The 22605-nt window shown below is 35.0% G+C and overlaps 1 protein-coding gene across 10 annotated transcripts in view; it reads right to left on the bottom strand.

The window, feature by feature from the left end:
- NBEA (neurobeachin) overlaps nucleotides 1-22605 on the bottom strand; it is a 522340-nt gene that overhangs the window by 175085 nt on the left and 324650 nt on the right. For all 10 annotated transcript variants that reach the window (XM_084537470.1, XM_084537471.1, XM_084537462.1 and 7 more), the window contains one exon: nucleotides 13266-13390. In XM_084537470.1, the coding sequence (XP_084393596.1) occupies nucleotides 13266-13390 (125 nt within the window). The remainder of the gene's footprint in view (nucleotides 1-13265; nucleotides 13391-22605) is intronic.

The raw sequence follows: 22605 nt of genomic DNA, 5'->3' as shown, positions 1-22605 counted from the left end.
GACTGAGAATAAAAGCAAGGACAAAATTAATGTGTTTCTCAAGAGACTTTTTTTTTTTTTTTAAATAAATAGTTGTGGTTAAATTGTTGTGTATCAGTATAAAAGGTCCTATATAGAAAAAAGGATGAAATTACTATGCTGGACACTTTTATTTATTTATTTATTTATTTATTTTTTTCTCCCTTTAGTTTACAGATAGGAAAACTAAGATTCTGAGTGATATTAAATTATTTTTTAGAAGTCATAAGTATTATACTTATTTGAGATTTCAGATGTTCTGAGCTTGTGAGAAGGAACCTGCACTGATTCAGTACAGGTCATAACGAGCCAGAGGGTGACAGGATATGGCCAGTCTAGCAGATGTTATAAGGCATTTTCACACATCTGAAGGTCAGTCTTCAGTCTGACTGCAACTAGAAGTCCTTCTAACTGGAACTTAAACCAGCCAAATGTTTATATTTGGATTAAGATGTAGTTTGCCACTGTAACTTGTACACACAAGAATGGATTCATATTTCATGACTGATGACCTTTACAAATCCCTGTCAGTTTGAAATGTAGCCTCTCAGTGGATACTATAGTTTGATAAATTGCAGAAAGAAACTGAATTTCCTGATGTGCTGTGGATCACTTAAACAGGCAAAGATGATACACAAGAAAAATAATTAAGAGCAATAAAATATTCCTATTTCCTACCATTTTACTAAAGTACAGTAATAGCCAACACGAAAATAACTACATCACACCAACAGTTATTGTTCAGTGGAAAGGACATCAAGGACACTTGCAAGTAAGAGAATTGGATCAATATTAACGCGATTTTCATTTCATGCTTCCCCAACTCCAGTAAGCTGACAATATACTCTGATTATGTGAACTGCCTCTGAGTAACATAGAAAAGGTTATTAGAGCAAGAGGTGGAAATGGAATGCACTTTTTATATTGACAGGTCTGCTAATAGAGTGTACTGATTTTCAAAGCCATGCAATGCATTTTTACAATTTAGTTTTGACAGCAAAAAGGAATTTCATTTATCATTAATTCAAAATATTCACATGTAAGCAAAGGTTTCTTAAGACAGGCCACTGAAGAGGGTAATCAAACTGTTTCAATAGAAAAAATGTAATTAGTAAGGTAAGAAGCAAAAGGGGATTGAATTTAAATATGTATGAAATGATAACCAAAAAAAATGAATTCTGTTAAATGATATATTCAATGCTTTTAAAATAGAATCTGATAAAAACTTTTAAAAGATAACACATACATGAAAAACAAGGAATCTCTCAACATTCATGTCTGGATTTTGTCTTGAAAGTTTTTGATTAGTTTCAAGTTTGAAATACTTAAAACAAGCACACATTCTACAGGAAAAGCCATGTTCTGACTCTATCTGCTTGCAGAGCTCAAAGACAGGATCAAAGTTGTCAGGTTTCTACAAAGGCACACCCTGTACTGAGGAACCGTGCCTACATACGCTAGGCTTAATTTAGCTTCCAGCTCACAAATATTCTAATTGAGAAAGCTAACAATGAGAAAGCCTTGGGGAGAAATGAAACACTCTTTAGAAACACAGATGCTTGGTGCATGCTAGCAGCCCAATGGTAATGCACTGGCATGTGAGAAACCTGATCTTAGCTCCTGTACTGGGGTATTCTACACCAACCTTTCTAAACTTTACCTAATAATTAGAGCCTCCAATCCACGAGACAGGTTCAAACCTCAGGATTTTTAAAACAAAAGATTTATCTGTAGTTTTATGGACTGACTTCTAACTTTCGAATTCTTCCTCTCTGTGGCCAAATTGTGGTAAATCATATCTTTGCTAGAAGGCACTATTCTCCCTCACCACTTAAAGTTTTGCTACCAGATCCTGAGTGGATAGCTAAAAAAAATTAATTCTCTATAACAGAAAATGAAGGTGTAGTAAGTACATTTAAAATGATTTTATAGTAACTATACAAATTCCCATAGTAAAATAACTGTTTTAATTTCTATTGAGACTACTTATTTAGAGAAGAAAGACTCAAAAGCCTTGAGATACCTATTTGCCAAAATGTCTGAAATGATCTTTGTTTTCTGGAATGTTAATCATTTCAAATGAAATTCTGCTCTTTTGAGACATACAGAAGGAAGATCTTACGTAGTCTTTACACAGGCAAAATCTCCTATACATGACATGATGTCTTCTATAACTCTTTTGTAAAAGGATAGCCCCCATTTTACATAAATCATAAATTTGTAAATATAATAATCTTATCAGAATATCTAGATTTACTTTTAATTACACTGTCTTTTACTGTGCAATCCCAACTAGTTCAGTGTACTGCTCTGATTCTTTTTTTTCTGTGCAAATTTCATTTCATCCTCACATGGATCACCACATCTTTGGAACTGGCATGCATCATTTTCACTTCAGCAACAACAGTAACTGGTGGGAGGAACTGTTTCTATTTCTGTGTAGATCAATGCCTATAGCAACATCAGACAAAGGGCAGCACCCACAGGATATTCACATTTGTGAGACAGCAGTGTGGCCCTAACATTGGGATATTTGTGTTTAACTCTTAGCTCTGCTAAAGAGCTATAATCTAGTTGCAAAAGACAGTGATCCTATTTGTTGTGAAAACTTATGAAAAAATGAGCTTCTAGTTCCTGAACCTAAAATGCAAAATTAAAATCAAAATTTTTCTATTTGATTGATTGGGGGCAGAATTTTACACTTTTTTTTTTTTTTTTTTTTTTTTTTTTTTTTTTTTTTAATAGCTGCAGCTATAAAAGCTCTTTGTTTCATACTGTCTAGCAGATAAAAAGTGACATAGTAGCGATACAGAAGATAAAGCAGAGTCTGAGAGTCTATGACTACAACAGCTCAAAGAGACTTTCTACAAGATTTCCATTACTTTGTCTCTGAAATAGGTGAATGGTAATTACTGTCCCAGGTAGAAAGCTTGTGTGTATATTAAGGAAAGTTAACTCACAGAAATCTTAGCAGCAATAGTAAAGGAAAAAGGAGAACAGTATTTTATTTTATCTACCATTAAGCTTCAGTGTGGTGGTAGTGATGTCTTTCATTCTGCTTTGCAAAGGTTGCCAGAGAGCAAAAAAAATTCCATGCTACTTCAGGGATATTTGAAAAAATGCTATGCTTATGTTAAATTTACAAGCATTGGCAATATTTTCTATCCAGAGTGGAGCTGAGATGCTATTTGACAACATGATTCACTTTTTTGAAGACACGGGAGTGAGTGATTTGTGTTATATGGCAAAACAGATACAAATGAAACCCTCTTCGGGCATTATGCATAGTCCTTTCAGCTACAAAAGTTTGCGTATTGTAGATGATATTTATGTTCATACACAAAGATATAGGGAGATATACATTTAAGGCATACAAAGATAAGAAAAATCATGTCATGATGTAGCATACATGCTATGAAAAACAAAATTAATTATGTAACTGGAAACGTATAATATGCTGGCTGATGGAATTCTTAACAAGTTGGTTTTCTTGATATGATGTTTACTGGTATATCTGAGAACTTCTCACAATGTATTTGGCTTTTAATACAGTGCTTTCATTAGGTGTTTCTGCACCCCTGTCTGTACCTTGCACAGAGTTCTGTTAACTCTGTGAAAGACCAGGAATCACCTATACTGAAGAGATTCTCACAATCTACCTCTGTCATCTTAACACATCTTCACCTTGCGAGAGGCCTTTGCCTAAAAGCCTGTCATGTCTTCTACTGGCATGAGTAGAAGAGTGGGAGAGAAGGGGTTCTAACTGTGATCTTCTGACTCTAGGCTGCAATAGTTGCAGCACTGAGGAAATAATGGCCCCTGATTCCAGCCAAGTACTTGGCTTCCTTTCCTAGACACCTTTCTTCAGTGTTGTTAGAAAACACCTTCCTCAGTAGAAGCAATAGAATTTCATTTTGCATTTTTAGACACATTTGGTAAAGTTTGGGCTTCTTTACTCCAGTAAACAATGTTATTAAACACATTTTTCATTTAATAATTCTATATATTTCCACTTAGTCTCCACATAATGGAGAACAGACTCCTGCAGTCAAGAAGAGATGAAAGATAAGAAGAGTGGAGAAAATTTAAAAATGGAATGTGTTGTTGTGTTCAACTAAAGTTGAAGGAGTGCTGTTACTCCTTAATATGGAGTCTTCAAGCACAGAAGATTGGAGGTAAGAAAAGCACATGGTAAAATCTGAGTCTGAAGAGTTACATTCACCCAGCCATGAAAGATGTCCTGAAGGACAATTAGACATTTCATTGACAGAATGTTCTTCCAAAAAGTTTCTGTGAGATGCTCTGAATATACATGGGTCAGTAACTTCCATTTCTTTGTCAATTAGCAATAGAACTGAATCAAAAGAACAAATAAATTCTTTACAACGGTTTGAAAACATTTCACATCATAGTAATTTACTGGTTTTGGTAAGTAGATTACTTTCATTCTGCAAGAGCAGATTGCTAAAGTTTGTTCTTTTCACATGTAAATATAACATTGGAAAGGAAAAAAGTGCAGCTAGACTTCTAAAACTGGCAATGGTTGCAATTTGGTAGTCTTGGGAATGTTTTTGCCAGGCAATTTGATTACGTTAAGAATCAAATTTGAATCATAAGCTTTCAGAGGCAATCTGAAGTGAGAAAAATAAGTAGTTATGTTAACTGCTGGTAAAAAAACTTTGTTGTAAAATTAACTCAGACCTATAGTAGCAGTTAAAATCCAGGTCATGCCAGATAGACTGAAAACATCAGAGGAAGGCATTTGAAATCCAACACAGAGATTTGGAGGGAGGAAAGTTTTCACATCCTATTTGGATCTGCTAAAAGCTCAAAATAAAGAAAGATTCTGACATTAAAGATTTGAGGAAATTAGAAAAGAAAAAAAAAAAGTCTTTTATTTCATGAATCTGTACTTAAAACTTATTATCAAGCTGCTATGAAAATTCCTATGCTAGAGATGGCAGATAACAGAAAGCAGAAATACAGAGATTATGAATCTGTTAGGCAAGCAGTCACAGCTAATTTCCATTATCCAGTCAGACAGTAGAAGCCCAGACACAGAAAACCAATAGTGTTCAGTACTCTACCTAAGTAAATTCCACTAGTGATCACACCTTGAGGTAGATCACCATAATAGTAGATATATTTAATGAGAATATATTAATGTCCTTCGAGGGGACTAAGAAATACTAGAAAGACCACCAAGATAAATCTAGTATTTCAGATTTAGTTATTATCACAGTTAGTAATCTCTTATACTACTCTCTAATGAAAGTCCTTAATCCTGGCTTATTTAAACAAATTTTATTTTCATCTGTATCTGAAAACTACCATGTAAAACCTTAGCAAAATACATTTTTATTTTGTGTGTGTGTGTGTGTGTGTTTGTAATGTTTTCCCTAAAATCCAGTGAGGATGAAATAATTGGAAGTTTATTTGGTAAAGCAGTGTATGGCACTGTTGGGCTACAGTTATAAATCTGTAGTGGCAAATCTTAAATTATTATGCTTTCAATAAATACACAGGTTTTTGTGATTTCTTCAGGCACACAATTTGGATGTAAACTCATTTAGAATACATTAGAGATTTCACAATCAGATGTGGAAGTTAGTACATGTACTGAAAGGAAGTTGTGTTATAAGAATTTTATTTTAGGTGAAAGAAAATCAATAATATTTTTGATGTCAACATTCAATATATTTTTCTTTTATTAATATTAAATCATATATCTAACATTGGGCATCTCTTCTTATAAGGGGCACTTGGCTGGTAATTAGTCTAATGGAGACAAAGAGAGTCAAACAAAGAAAAGAGGAAGAAAATGGTGCTCCAAATGAAGTGGAATTGCTTACACATTTGTCTCATGTCTGCATGATTACTTTTAAAGAATCGAGGTGATTTACTTGATGACATGTAGAAGCATTGTTATGGATTAACTTAATGAATGCATACATATTCTTAAGATGTTTACTACTGAACATCATGTAACATATGTGTTTTCTGCCCATAAAGAAGAAACTTAAAACTACTCACAGTTACTTCTTAGCTTGTAAACTTACAGGCTAAAATTAAGCGGGCATGTAGTGGATGAATGAAGGTGGTTTATTTGAATGAAGGTGGTCTGTTTTCTTTATTTTTTGTTTAACATTCATACATATGACATTACTTAAATAAATAATAGTTTTGCAAGTTATCTGAGATAAGGGTCATCACCTGCATTTCCTCAGAACAATGTATTTTATGACATTGTGTGTGTGACTAATTTTCAGGAGGACAGTGCAGGATAGAGCACTAAAGAAGTCAAAAAAAAAACAACACAAAAACAACACAACAATAATACCCCTCCACCCCCTTAAACTCTCCTACCAAACTATCAAAAACATTTTAGTGGCTCAAGTGGCACAATAAACTCAGTTTCAGTAATAGTATACTGTCCATGAGAAAACTGATATTAGAAGTATTTTATGACCTGGATGATGGGGCAGAGGGCACCCTAAGGAAATTTGCATATGACAAACTAGGGGGAGTGGCTGACACACCAGAGAGTCATGCTGCCACCCAGAGGGACTTTGGCAGGCTGGAGAGGTGGGCTGACAGGAACCTTCCGCAGCTGAGCAAGGATAAGTGCAGAGTCCTGCATCTGAGAAGGAACACCTCCATTCACCAGTACTGCTGGATGGCACCCGGCTGGAAGGCAGTTTTGCAGAAAAGGACCCGAGAGTCCTGGTGAACAGGTGAAAGTAACTTGATATTGAGAATTACCTATTTTTGATGAAATGTTTCTGCTTTTTTTTTTTTTTTTTGAGTCTATGAGAAGTTGCATGAGATTAGTCCTGAACATTGAGATATAAGCTCTTGAGGCTGGAAGGCTTCTCTGAAGACTGTCTAGTCCAACTCCCTTTCTGAATCAGGGTCAGCCACAGAAGGCTGCCCAGGACCATTGTCAGTTGGGTTTTCAGTTTTTCCAACAATGGAGATTCCACAGCTTCTCTAGACAACCTGTTCCATTGTTTTACTACCATGAGGATAAATAAAATGTTTTTACTGAGTATCACTAAGAAGAATCTTCTTTACTCTCTCCCAACAGGTTATACACAACTACAAGACTTCCCCCATCCTGAGCCTTGTCTCTTCCAGATGAAGCAAAGAATATTTAAAGAATATCTGAATCAGATTAGGAATCAATGTAAATGTAAAAAACAAACAAACAAAAACTACAAAAAGATCTTCAATTTCAACTATGGCCCTTACAGTAAAGTTGTTCATATAGACATATTATGGAAAACAATATTAATAGACAAAACTGAAAGCATATTTTGGTGTTTCATATCTTACATAGTACACGTAGAATGCTTTCACTAGATATGCCTAGATAACATTTTTTATGCATCTAGTGGTCCTGCTAGCAAAATTCTGGTAGGTGATGATTCTGTATCAGCTATCTTCAAATTGCTTCCAGTTTTGCATTAGTTGTTGGAAAAATCCTGCTCTCTTTAAAATAGGACTGAAATCTGCATTTCTGAGACAGACCCTAAGGACTGTTCTGGAACTATGGTAGATATGGTATTTTGAATAAATACAGACCAGAGATGGGTCAAAGGTAATAAAGTTAGAGGGCCTTGTGAAGTTGAGAAAAAGTAAATACTCTTAGATATATATATATACTCTGCAACTTTGACTGGCACTCTTGAACTTATTGAAAAATGTGGTGGAGTTTTAATTAAGAAGTCCCAGAAAGAAAAACTAGTCTTCAAGTGGGCATTCAGACTTCCTAGAATTAAGCATTTGATTTCATAGCAAAGCTTCTGAACAGAGATGAAGAAATTGAGCACACACAGTTCATAGGACATTTTTATTTCTTAAAATGTCTTATCCCTTATCAAATGTCATGATAAGTTTGTTTATAAAACACTAACAGCTTTCTGGAACAATATCTGGTGCATGCTAAATGAAACCAACTTCTTACCAGTTTCTCTGGAATGTCTTCCCTCTATCTTGTTCTAACACTAACTGCAGAAATGATGAGCTCAGCAGTTCTGATGGACAGGAGGAGCTGCTCTGGACTTTTCAGCATTGAGAGGTCACTTTGGAGTTACAGTCCTTGGAAGTTCAGCTTGGTACATTTTTCTTTAATACTGAAGATCCTCACAAATTTAATACTGATATAGGGCCCAATGTGAGACAGCCAAAATCCCTGTTCTGAAGACAGACCCTGGTTTGAGCACGGGTTTACACGGATTTCAGACTCAGTTTCATAGTAGGGAATCCACACACCTTTTAAGGTTGCACTTGCTTGAAGCTAAACATTCTATGTATGTAAGTCCTTCAGCAGCCTGATGGAATCCTGCCTACAGTTCTTTGAAAGTCTATCAAACTCCAGGTTATTTTATGAAAGTAAATTTCAGATTTGAACATTTCAGACTTCAGAAATTGATGCTCTCTAACTCAGTTTATATAATCAAATCCTATTTCTAATGATAAGCATATACAATATTTGCTGAAACTTACAGCAGTGAAGACAACTCCCAGGAGTCAGATATAGTCTACTTCAGTTAAAACTGCTCTTAAAAGAAGGTTTTTAATTAGATGTCCATATATATAAAAAAGCATGAGAAACTTAAAATATGCAAGTTCAAATGCAATTGCCATATTGCACTTATAAGACAGATCTGTAACTTTGTTTTAAAACCTGAATGAATTACACATTAGATTACAAAGGTGTTTAGTTGTTTGTTTGTTTGTTTGTTTTGCATTCTAAGCATTCAGGATTTGTCATGATAATCAGATTAACAGGCCAAATATTGTTGAGCAAAGACATTAGAAATACTTGACCAGCTTACATACAAATGTTTAGAACATAACCACTGAGCTATTCAAGTCCATTACCTCCACTGCAGACTAGAAAATGTGGCTTTTCTTGGATCACGTCTACATGCAAATGGTTTGTGGAACACTATCTTTAAGTGCTGAAGGACCAAAGCTTAATAAATTCACTATTTTGCTAAGTTGACCTCTGTGGAGTAGTATTCTGTTTCACTGTACAGGGTGGTACAGTAGTGTCTCGTCTATACTAATCTCCAATGACTGTAAACTGTTAAGGTGATTAACTAGAAGAGACAGTTCTTTCACCACATGTGCAGAATCACTGTGAATTGGGTCATGGTTGTATATTTTCTGCATTTATAGGTAGCAAAATTTGGGGAAGAGAATAGAGTCTAAAATGTCTTGCACATTCTTTTGTTCCTCCCCTCTTTTTAATCTACAGTTTAATCAACCACATTGAAGCTCCATCTAAACTTAAAATAAGAACTGTTCTAAATCCATTGAAATGTCAATAAAATTAAAACTCTACATAAACTTTTCAGTAGTTCAAAATCCCAGTTTATGCCTTTCACCTTAATACTTAGTAAATAGGATCCCATTAGCTTCACAAAAGGGGAAAAATGAATCCATGGATCTATTGAAGTAAAAATTTAACTAAAACAAAAGGGTACAGCAGATAAAATTCTGAAATAATTAGGCTTGAATTTTACATACAGATATGAAATGGATGTAAAACCCAGTGTTAATGTCAAATAGCTAGAAATGGAAGAGAGTAATCCAAAGGGAAAAATTTTCCACTTCATCTCCTGTAAATGCTGCTATGACTCTGTTCTGACAGTCTCAAAGGACAACTAAGTGTATAGCTATAGGAATATGTTATAATTTTTCAATTTTGAAATCTTTTTACTTGCCATATACTTTGAACACACGTATATATCTATACATACACACATACATGCATATTTGTATTTTATCAAAAACAGACATCTGAGCATGCATACAATGGCTGAGTAACAGCCTGTAGTTAAAAAGTTTTACCCATTTGTCTTGTAGCAGAATTTTTGAGAGAATACTACTTACATATAGCAGATAACAGCTAATGCTTCCTATATTAAGATGGCCCTTATCAGACAAAATTAACACTTTATTTTTTTAGCCCTTCAAGGCATTTGTTTTTATTTCTTTATGTTATATTAACATCTGTTGTAATTTTTTTTTCTAAAACAAACATATAGATCACAGACATAGTTTTCATTTCCAAGAATTTTCCATTCCTTGATGACTGCAAGTATTACATAATTACAGTATCCAGACATCCAACATCATCTCTGATTTAGTACTAGAGTAGCTGTAGAGCACTTTTTTTATTTATCAAGGTCATCTTGATGGCTGTGCAAGCTTAGATAAATCAGGTGTTAAGCAGGCACATCTCCAAGGAATCTGGAAATTCTCTCATCTGCAATCCTCAGCACATCTTATTATTTACTGCCAAATAAAAGACTGATTAATTTTGTCATTTTTGCTTGGTGATTTTTGCTCATCTGAAACTGCCTGCCCTCCTCTGCAATGCCTGATCAGACCTATTTAAGCTGATGCCTTTGATCGTAGATACAGAGGAGCTTGCTGACTTAGGCTTTGACTAAACATTCCTCCACTGCAGTATTTATGCACAAAATCCTAAATGATAACTGACAGTCAACATAGATAACAAATATTTATATTTCCACTATTTTACTGATGCTCAGTATACAATTTCTTGTGCTAGAGGTATCAGTCAAGATGAAAAATTTATATTAATATAACAAAAGCCCAACAAATTTTGCTTTGATTAATAGCTTTTTTATTTCTCACAAAGTATCTGAGGTCAAGAAAAAATGTGTTACTGGAAAACTAAGCACAAATATATTTTTAAATTGTTTTAAATTCTTTCTGTACTATGATATCATGCTTAGTGTTGGAAGCTAGGAGCATTTTACTATCAAAGTGTTCCAAACAAAATTAACAAAACAAAGCTAATAAAAAAATACAATGAAAGTTAAGCCCTATGGAAAAAAAATAATAAAAAAAAAAATCTGCCTCCAGCTCTTTCTTAATCACATTCCAACACCAGAGGCTAAAGGTACATCAAACTGCACCAAATCCTTTTCACATGACAACCTCATAAATTATTCAACTCATTAGTAACACCAAGAGGCATAAAAATAACATCAGTGTTAAGGATGTTTTCTTACAGAGAAAGGTCAGCTAAAAGTTTCAATGTTAAAATCCAAAGGCTTAGCCTCTGAAAAGTAAGTACATGTAGCTAGAATCCATGAACTATAACATTAATGCATGCTGCTTAAAAATTCCATACATTAATTTTAGTAAATACATGAAAAAGTTATATTCAGAATTATTTAATTCTGCAAACAGGACAACTTTTTTTTTCTCTCTCTCTCTTTTTTTTTTTTTTTTTTTTTTTTTTTTTTTTTTTTTATGTAACCAGGATGCATACCACCTCTAAAAATACTTGAGAGTTAATTTTCCCGTATGTTGAATACACTAACAGGTGAGTACTATGAAACTATATAGAAACAACACAGTATGAAACTCTTACTACTTCAGCTTTTCTATTTCTTTTGGTTGTAGCTTTATCTTGCAGGCTAGCTCTGCTACCAGGCAGCTGTCACCTCCACTGATATACCAGACCATAAAAACTACACTAAGAGGTAATCTTTGCAACATTCTAAAATAAAACCATTTAAGTTCAACTTGTATTATAGTTCTTATAAAGCAAAACAAAACAAAAAAACATACTTCCACCATCTTCTGAGCTCAATCTTATCCCAAAGATAAAACATTCGTACTATAAAATGCAAGAAACAAGGACATCAAAATAAACGGAAAGCTGGATAGTATCAAAGCTTAAAACTTCATTCTAGTTTATAAATCAGATTTCTTCTTGTTTTAATGCTAGTTTAATATCTAAAATTAAGATTATTAATCAATTTTAAAAGTAAATATTTTAAAAGTTTTTATGCCTAAATAAAGCAGAAAGCCCTCAGTCTTAATGATTATTTTTCTTACAAAGGAAATATATTTCAAAGGAAATAGTTTTCTTACAAAGGCAACATAGCAATTAGCACAATTCTGCATCTGCCTCTGATAAGATCTCCGTTTTGATGTTTTGGAATACTGTGGTTGAAATAACCCTCTGTCAAATATATACTACTGGAGTGACGTCTTAACCCAACTGGTGAACAGTTAATGACCTGAAGTTCTGCACATGATAGCCTTTGCATTTAAATAAGTATTAAATTACACTACCTAGTATAATCAGATATGCAGACACTCATTTATATGTCTAACCTTGTTTGAATCCCAGCTATTTGCTTCAACAACCAGCAAAGCTGGTGAAATACATAGGTTACGCAGAGCTACCTTTATATCTGTCACATTCAGAACTCCTGGCAACATTAGCCCTTGACTACAAGGGCTACAATCAACTGAAACGTTTAACATGCATTGGACAAACTACTTCCATTTCCTCAGTTTTTAATAAGTGATGCAAAATTTCATTGATAAATGCTACAGAATCCCAGGATATTTTTTTTTTCCAGTACTGCAGATTTAAAAAACAAACAAAAAAAAAAAAAGGAAAGAAAAAATATTCTGGAGATTCTTTACAAATTCTTTACAAATCTCCATCTTTGATATGCTAGAGAGCTACACCAGTTTAAATGTGAGAAGTAAATTTGCTTTAGACATTTGGAGTACTCAGGTTCAGTCTGCTGTACAGAAGTCACTAAACACATGAAATTTTCAGATGATATAAGGGAATTTACAAGCATGTTCCTCCCTCCTCTTTTATACCTCAGCTACCTCTCCATGAAAATCAATCATCATCTAATCCTTAAATTCAAAGACTGAATCTCCTGTGTGGTCTATTCAATCCTAAGCATCCTCAAAATGCATTCTTTAAGCAAGTTGTTAGGTGTTTCATGGTTTGCAGAAAACAAAACAAAACAAAAATTTTGGCTAAGAATATGCTAAGATAAAAACATCTGATATGTTTTTTTAAAACAGTTAATATTTTATTCATTAGAGCTCTCCAATGGAACTATTATAACACATTAGTTTGGTGGCTTAACAGTTTTGTTCTGTCACTTGGGAGAGACAAGTTTGGTTACTTTTACCAGTGTCTCAAAATTAACATCTGGGAATGCCAGAGATGTAAATCCCCTGGTGATTAGAAAACATAACAGCCCCCAAGCTCACAACTGTTGGTTCATTAAAGTATAAGAACTGAAAGAATTCATTTTCTAAGAAAATGTTCTAGGAATTCTCAGCACTATCCTTAAAAAAAGGAGGGATGCTATTCTCAGGGATTCATGGACATGAAGAAAAATTCATAACATTTTTTTTAAGTAGGAGTTTGTACTGACCATATTCCACTGCAGCTTTCAGAAGAGCATCAGAATGAGTAGACCCAAAAGCATTGCGAACAAATCGCCTCCGCCGGCGCAAATCGTCTTCCCAGTAATCCAAACGCCAGAAGTCATGCAGTTGGCTATGAAATAAAGAACACACACATCAGCACCTACCACAGCCTGAACTGTATTTACATACATTATACTATAATTTCACTACTGCTTTTCTATTTCTGGAATACAATCTTGTAAAAACACATATTACTAAAACTTCCAATATTCTAACATTTCTTTACATGCATTTATACATTATAAACCTCAGCACTGCCTGTCTCAAAATGTTCTGCCTGCTGCTAAAAACATTAATCACACTGAGCCCATTAACAAATGCAGCATCAAATTACAAGTATTAATGGCACAGCTTGCTTTCTTTTACAGTGTTTTTAACAAGGCTTGTAAATCATAGAATGGACCTCAGTGCAAATAGTTTGCAATTTAATGACTATGGTCCCTTAGCAGACTGAACTTAGAAGTATAAAATATTGCCCACTTGAATTTTGTGGAACTATGATTAAACTAATGTGCTGAAATATTCATTGAAATAATTCCCTACTGCCCCTAGCAACCTGAGAAAATTGCAATTTTATTCATTATTAATAACACTGAATTAGAGCAGCAAAAAAAATCCACCATGTGGTAATTGTCTTGGTAAATTATTACTCCAGCACTAACAGAGTACTAGGATGATTTTATAGCTTCCAGCTAATACAAGTCATTAACAACCATGACCATCTTTGCATTACATTGCTTTTTTACATTCAAAAGCAATATTAAAGCACTGTAGAATGATATAAACCGATGTTAATCTATGTTCAACTCAAAACATATATATGTAATCATCTGGTATTTAACTTCACTTCTACAGAAATGACCAACTCCGTATCAGAAAACTTCTTGACATTATCAACACAAACATCTCCCATGTCAACATTATAAGTATGCAGTTCTGAAGGACACAGAACAAGGGGCATGGATGTAGCAGAATACCTCCTAGTCACATTTTCAGAAGTAGCACACATTTTTAGTTTATTATTTTTACTCAATGTATTTTTTGTACTCTGAACAACAGTTTCACTATATGCTTCTCGTGTCTGCTTGAAGGTCCTACTCTTGATGTTGCTTTGAGGATCAGGCATTATTTTATGTAGCTACAGTCACTGAGAAGGCATCTTCAGAAGTTCAACAGGAGCTGCTTACTCATTGAGAGCAATTCAGACTATCTTGCATAAAGGTGAGGCAGTAGTGACTCAGCTCCCACAGTGGGATGGTGCAATATTAATGGCCTGGCTTGCATGCGATGAGACATAAATACCTCGCTATCCTGAGTACCACATTTTTCTTGCTAAGTAATAGACTACGTTTTTTTTTTTTTTTTTTTTTTTTTTTTTTTTTTTTGTACTGATACAGTTTTTGCTCACAGATGTCTTGTTAGCCTGAAGTATCAGTCCATCATTTACCCTCCTACACTGAGTACTGAATAATTTTATTATGACTGCTAAGTACACTTGATCACTATGTGTTATAAATGCAAAAATGTGCAGACAGCTGACCCATGGCTTAAAGACAGAGTTTAAAATCTCCTGGTAGAGTTCAAGACTCTGTTTTAAACTCATGATATGAAAGATAAAAATAAAGGCTTTTTATCATAGTCATTGTTTTTAAAAGGTGAGAACTTTCCCTTTTTACATCCATCTAAGAGTAATCAATAATGAAACAGGAGTAAAGACATTAATGAAAGTTATTTTAAAAAAGCAAGAGTTCTGTGAATCTGTATTTTTCATCACTAAAATTAAGTTGATAAAATGACACAATTATGTAAGAGTTAAAAACCTTTTATTAAATTAAAAATATTCAAAGACTAAGAATATTAATTTTTTAATTTGTTCTGTGTTTAATCTGGTAATACATTTATTTCATTAATCAGCCTGAAGGATACTGTATATTCTCAGCTGCAAGTAAAAGGTTGGAGTAGATGATTTAAAGATTGGATTAGATGATCTTGGATGTCTTTTCCAACCTGATTCTGTGACTCTAAAACAGATTTTAAAGTCACTACTTCAATGAAGTCATAAGTAAATAAATGAAAAAATTGTCAGAGGAGAAAGTCTATTTTGGGGATCCCAAAAGGTTATAACTTAACCAGGGCTTGACATCTGAAATACTGAACTAATCTGAAATAATGGTGCAAAATAAAAATTCGGAGATAATAGTACACATAACGTATTCCTAATCACAAATGACATGGCTGTTTAAAACACAGCTGAAGTTTCTTCCTAGACTGTTCTACCCAAACATACCCCACAATGTTATTAACCTAAAACTGCAGCTTGCAGTCTCTGCCAGCTTGCAGCCAGATGCAGTGGGAGATAAATATACAGAGCAGCACCTCAGGGCATCAGGTAGTAGCAGGCCAGAAGCACATTTTTGTTAGTAGGCATAGTGTCAGACCTTTATGCAAAATTATGTATAATCGAACCAAGATTCTGACATAATTTCTTCTAAGAGTATTTCATTCTACAAATGAAAAAATGGAAAGCTTCTGCATGGGGAAGACTGTATGAAGATGATGCATGAGAAGAGTAACAAGATGAGAAAGTTGTCACAGTTTTGTTATTTATTAAGAGGCAGAGGTTTTGACAAGCTTCCATCTCCCTACTTGGTTGTCTTCTTTCAGGGAAACGATGCCTTTTGTTCTCTCTAGTTCAAAGTCCATGCATTTTGGAGTTTGTAGGATTTACTGATTTAATCAAGTTCGAAATCAGTTTTCAAATATAAAAGCTTAAGAGTGACGCTTGAGTACACAGAACATCTAGGAAAGAGAAGTTATATGAATGGCACGAAGTCAATGAACATAGCTGCTGCATATATGAACCAGCTCTAATCAGTAATAACAGAACCTGAGATACTTTAATCTGAATCCTTCTAAAGACTTTTCCTTTCTCAGAGAAAACACCCACAGGGAGTGGCAGAACTGTTGAAATTGTCTAGGGTAGACACAGGATTTGCCACCAGATGTTTTGCTGCAATAATCTTTCTGAACAATATAATGCAAGCCAACAAAGGTCTGCTCAACAGAGTTAGGTAAGCAGTGATGAAGGCACATATAGTATCTTAGGGGACTACTAAAAGCAGCAAAATAGTGGTTTTTTTTTGTTGTTGTTTGGTTGGTTGGTTGTTTTTCAACTTCTTTGAGAAAAACAACAACAACAAAACAACAGCAAAAAAGACTGGATAAATCCTGGAACAACAGCAGATTCTGAGTAACTCATATATACAGCTTGGAATTAAACACTACAAAGTTATCAGGCTGCCAAGTACTGCCATTAAGGCAGAGATGTCTTGGGCTCATGGAATAAAGCACTGGACTGAATTATAGTATTGCAGTATAAACTGTGTTGAAGACTATACCTGGACCCTAAACAAAAGGTTTCTGGATCTTAACCAGTTACTTTCAGATTTACTATTGACTTATTTATTGAGCAGCATATTTAATAAAGTGATTAAATTTTCTCCTTATGCTATTGCTATTGCTTGCAAGAAATCAGAGGCTTGAAAACTTTGAATGTTTGATTTTCATCACTTATATTATAGAAAGACTTACGTTGGGATTTTCTTAAAAATATATTGTTACATCTTTCCTTGGATTAGATTAAATATACTATGAAGGAGAAGACTGTGGCACAAATTTTAGCCTAAAGCTAAGAAAGCTGCCTGCTTTAAAAGCCCGGAGATAAGGACTGAATCAATTCAGTCCTCAATTCAGACTCAATCAAGTTGTCTAACTCCTTAATGACAGTACTTTACAAATACTTATATTCTAATCCTGTGTATATTATTCAGGCTTTACTTACTTACTTACTTAATTAATTAATTTCAGGAATCTAGATAAATGCTAGGCAGTTTTAAGTCCTGTCTGAAAATCAAGGTGAAATACACTTTCTAGGTACTAGATACAAGTCAATCAGAAAAGGGCATGTCTGCAAATTGTCCCCCATGCTACAACCTATTTTTCCTAGAATTGCTGTTATTACATCAAGTTAGTTTAGTAATTTATTTCTGCAACAAGTACAATACTTGAAGAAGCTTTTATTTTCTTAATGATGTGTAGCAAACACTATTTCCATAGCCAATCAGATTACGTTCAGTTTCTCGTTTGCTTGTATTTTACAGCATTGAAGTGACATTTTGAGTCAGGCTTGTTTTAATGAAAAAGTGTGTATTAGGCATATCATAATGATTTTTAAATTATTTTTATTTTATTTTATTTTATTTTATTTTATTTTATTTTATTTTATTTTATTTTATTTTATTTTATTTTATTTATTTTATTTTATTTTATTTTATTTTATTATTATTTTTAACCTGAGGTTCATAGCGTTATTTGTGAGCTACTTCTAAATACTTCCAACAACAAGTATACCTGTGTTCCTTTAACTGAAATTGCTTAAAATGTACTCTAAAACACATGACCCAAAGAGGTCTATTTCATGAGCTTAACTGTAAAGATACTTTCCTTACAAACTATAGTATAACCTAATATAAACCTTTATCATCCTTATCATCACTTTCATCACAAGAACTGGTATGAACCTACTGATATTACAATGTTACTAATAATGAAGTGGAGTGCACAGTGAAAACTTAATCCAAAATTTCAGATGTATGGTATTTTATACAATACATACACATTATAATGAAATAAACCCTGTGTCCTGGTTTCAGTTAGAACAGAATTAATTTTCTTCCTGGTAGCTGGTGGAATGCTGTGTTTTGGCTTAGGATGAGAAGAGTGCTGATAACACCCCGATGTTTTAATTGTTGCAGAGCAGTGCTTATACCAAGCCAAGGACACCTCAGCCTTTTGCTCTGTCCTGCCAACAGGCAGGCTGGGGGTGCAGTAAGAGCTGGGAGGGGACAGACCCAGGACAGGTGACCCAAACTAGCCAAAGGGGTATTCCATACCATCTGACGTCATGCTAAAAAATATATAGGGGTGGCTAGCCGAGGGAGGGGGCCGGACTGCTCGGGGTTAAGCTGGGCATCGGTCAGCGGGTGGTGAGCAATTGCATTGTGCATCACTTGTTTGTACATATTATTATTAGTAGTACTATTATCATCATTGTATTATTATTATTATTATTATTATTATTATTATTATTATTATTATTATTATTATTATTTTCCTGTCTTATTAAACTGTCTTTATCTCAACTCACGGGCTTCACTTTCCATTTCTCTCCCCCGTCCCAGAGAGGGAGGGGGAAGGGTGAGCGAATGGCTGCGTGGTGTTTAGCTGCCGGCCGGGTTACACCACGACACCCTGTTTTAACACAGTTATTGAAGGATTACAAATTCTTTTTCACTGCCACTATCATCATCTGTGCCTGCTTAGCAGCTCACTGTATATATTCTCCTCCTTTAAACAGCATTTGAACTTGTGAAAGGTCAGCATGAGATGGAAAGGCAAAGTAGTCTTCTGCTACACCAGATAGCAAACATGGATTTTAGTAAATAGGATCAAACAGCTTTAAAGTCTTCACAGAATCAAAGAATAATAGAATGGTTTAGGTTGGAAGGGACCTTAAAGACCACCTAGATCCAACCTCCTGCCATAGGCCTTAGGCAGGGACAACTCCCACTAGACCAGGTTGCCCAAAGCCCCATCCAACATGACCTTGAATGCTTCCAGAGATGAGGCATCCACAGCGTCTCAGGGCAACCTGTTCCTGTACCTCATCACCCTTAGAAGAAAGAATTTCTTCCAAATATCTAACCTAAATCTACCCTCTTTTACTTAAAAGCTATTACACCTTGTCCGATAACGACATTACCTGATAAAGAATCCCTCCCCAGGCTGCCTTTAGTTACCAGAAGGCTGCTATAACGTCTCCCCAGAGCCTTCTCAAGACAGAACAACCTCAACTCCCTCAGCCTGTCTTCCTAAGAGGGGTGCCCCAGCCCTCTGATCATTTCTGTGGCCCTCCTCTGGACTTGTTCTAGTACATTCATGTACTTCTTGTGCTGGGGGCCCCAGAGCTGAATGCAGTTCTCCAGGTAGGGTCTCACAAGAGCAGAGTAGAGGGGGACAATCACCTCCCTCAGCCTGCTGTCCATGCTGCTTTTGATGCAGCCCAGGGTACAGTCGGCTTTCTGGGCTGCAAGCACACATTGTCAGCTCATGTTGAGCTTCTCATCAGCAAGCAACACCAAGTCCTCTTCAGAGCTGCTCTCAATCCACTCATCGCTCAGCCCGTATTTATGCTTGGGATTGCCTTGACCCAACTGCAGGACCTTACACTTGTCCTTGTTGAACTTCATGAGGTTTGCGCATTCCTACCTGTCAAGCTTGTCAAGATACCTTTTGGTGGCATCTCTTCCCTCCAGTGTTTTGACCTATCCACACAGCTTGGTGCCACCTGTAAACTTACTAAGGTTGTACTCGATCCCACTATCCATGTCCCCAGCAAAGATGTTAAAAAGACCTGCACTTCTAAAAGCATGTTGCTCTAGAAGTCAGAATCACCCAGAATTCTGTATAATACACTGCTACAATAACACACACACCTTCCATATATTTTGGGACAAATATTATTAAGACAGACTAAAGTATTTCCGATAGCCCAACATGTATTCTTTTTAGAAATTGTGGAGCTCTCTGCCACAATTCAAAGAAGTACCAAGCTAGCCTACACAGCAAAGTCCTTCCTGTCTTTCCCAATGTCTTAGTAGCTCAGACTTGTTAAAGAAAACTTTTTCAAAGATTTTCTGTTAAATCCCTCGGCCACAGCTCTGAAGAAGTGTATAGGAAGGACATTTTTTTTTTTTTCTATTACTTACAAATCTTAGCTTTTCCAAACAGCAAATCTTTGGGCATCCAGCATCTGTGACTGCAGCTTCATGGCTATCCCTGCACGTGTTGCATGGGAGCCTTCACTTTCATACTGCATGCTACAGATGCATTTTTCTCTATGTCACCTACAGCTACAGCAACTAGAGGCAAACACAAACTGTGGATAGCAGCAGAACACATGTCCATAAAAGATCCTCAGACTGCAGCCCAAATGATGGGCTGCCAGATGGAAGAGATTAAGTTTGAATATGCTAATGAAGAGGAACAAGCCTGAAGGCATGGGGGAAGGGGAAAAAGTTGTTTGGAAAAAGAGGTGGGTCACAGAACTGGAGGGATGCCAGAGAATCCATAGTCTTTGTAATAGTGGGAAACTGCATATAAAAGAAGGAATTGATGATCTATTATTGTAAGAATTAGCTTTATTCTATTTTCTGTAATATATTTTAAAGAGAAAACCCCATTCTTTTCAGAGTCTGGAATTATGACTATGTTTTGACAAAAGAGGAAGAAATGTACATTGGAAACACATATAAAAAAATCCCTAATATTTAGTATGTAAAAAAAAATTGAAATACAAAAATAAAATAAAATAAAAACAACAAAACAAAACAAAAGCACCACCACCAAACAAACAAACAAACAATGAAAAAACAACAAATTATTACTTATGGAATATGTATTAGTTAAAAAGTATAAGCTAAAATATAAATCTGTCTGCCAGAAGATCTAAATCATAAAAGACTTCTGTAACAACAATAGAGGAAATACTGCGTATTAACAGATACAATAATTGTATTAGGGTGAAGTTTTTCTGACTGTGCTTGAAAACAGAAGCAGTGCCTGCTGGTTGTAGCAAGTGTGAGGCAGGTATTAAAAAATCCCATCCCATGAGTAAAAGAAAATTAAGCCTTGATGTACCTGATTGGAAACAAACATCAGAAGTTTTAATTAACATAACTCCTCTACACATGCAAAAAAGCCTTTTTTCTTGTTGTTGTTGTTAAAAAAAAAATCACAAAGTTTTAAAGTTTTATTACTTTTTTTTTTTTTTTTCAAATAACATACTAGACTCCCAGAAAAAAAAAAAAATGTTAAAAAAGGATAATACTAATAAGCCTAAAAACTGGAAATACCACCATGGGGAATAAAGATGCCTATAAACCTGAGAGACATCTAATGCAATGAAAATCGTAAGGACGGTAAAAATATTGTAAATAAACATTAAAAAAATCTTTAGGCATTTTAATAAACAACAACATTTGTTTTCCTAAGTACACATGAAAAAGGATTATCATTGTTACATATCAGGAGAACACTTCGCAGAGTTTCATAGCAGAAGGGAAAAATGTCTTTGAACAAGACGTTACCATCTAAATAGAAAAATGCTAAATATTCAGGGAAATGTGGCTAGTATTTAATCTTTTAGTAGTTTTTTTTTTATGGATATTAGGCTGAGTAACTCATTTTTTGTGTGAGAAGTTTCATACTGTAACTTTGTGAAAGAATTTGGTTGAATGTGTCCTAGGAAAGTCACATGGATGATACACATTGGAAGCAGGGCTTCAAGGCTTAGGATATGAGTCCAGTGTGATGAAGCTACATTCACAAACCAGTGAGGTGACATAGCAGCAGAAATATAGGGTATGAAGAACATATAGAGCAAGTGAAGAGCACTGGTAATAAATACTGAGGTATGGTGATGAAGATGAAGAGATGAAGGTGTGTCAGTGGGCAAATAAGGCATGCCTATAGGATTGCTTACAGATAGCATTTCTTGGGGGATAGCCACTGTCTTTTACTCTTTTTTTTTTTTTTTTTTTTTTTTTTTTTTTTTTTTTTTTTCCCTCAATCATTGCAGCAAACTAGCTGCAATGGAAGGAGGGAGGAAGTAACAGAGCTGGCTGCTAATTTGAAAGCAGGTGGTGTCCTAGTTACTGACAGATAGAGGAAGTAGTGTGGAGAGCCCAGGAGCCCAGCAGTCCAGCTAGATGACTTAAATCCCTGCAGCATGGCTAGAAGGCATGCCAGGGAAACCTTATGCAGAAGTGTCATGAGACATGAGAGTTGTACCTTGTCTGTAGGGCTGCCAAAAAGTGAAAAATGAAAACAAGAAGAGAGGTGAGACAGGAACAACTGCTGAAATGTGAGCAGAAATGTAGACAGTCAGAGTCAGAACACTACAAATAAGAAAGGAAATTGACTTGGTAGGAAAGTCTAGAATTAGGCAGCAAGGAATTTCAAAAAGAAAAGTAATAGGATCTAACCAATAGGTAATTTTCATTGAAGTAATCTTACTGGAGTAAAACAGCACAGGAACAGAACAGATGTAAAGGTTTCTTCCAGACTATTTTCTGTGATACCGTGAAATGGGAAACTATAAAGGCAACAGATAGGGAGACAAAGAAATTGAGAAGTGTAGATGAAAGGTTTGAAATGTAATTATTG

Source organism: Aythya ferina, assembly GCF_964211825.1.
Source record: "Aythya ferina genome assembly, chromosome: 1".
Taxonomy (NCBI): Eukaryota; Metazoa; Chordata; class Aves; order Anseriformes; family Anatidae; genus Aythya; species Aythya ferina.
This window is presented reverse-complemented; position numbering and strand designations above follow the sequence as displayed.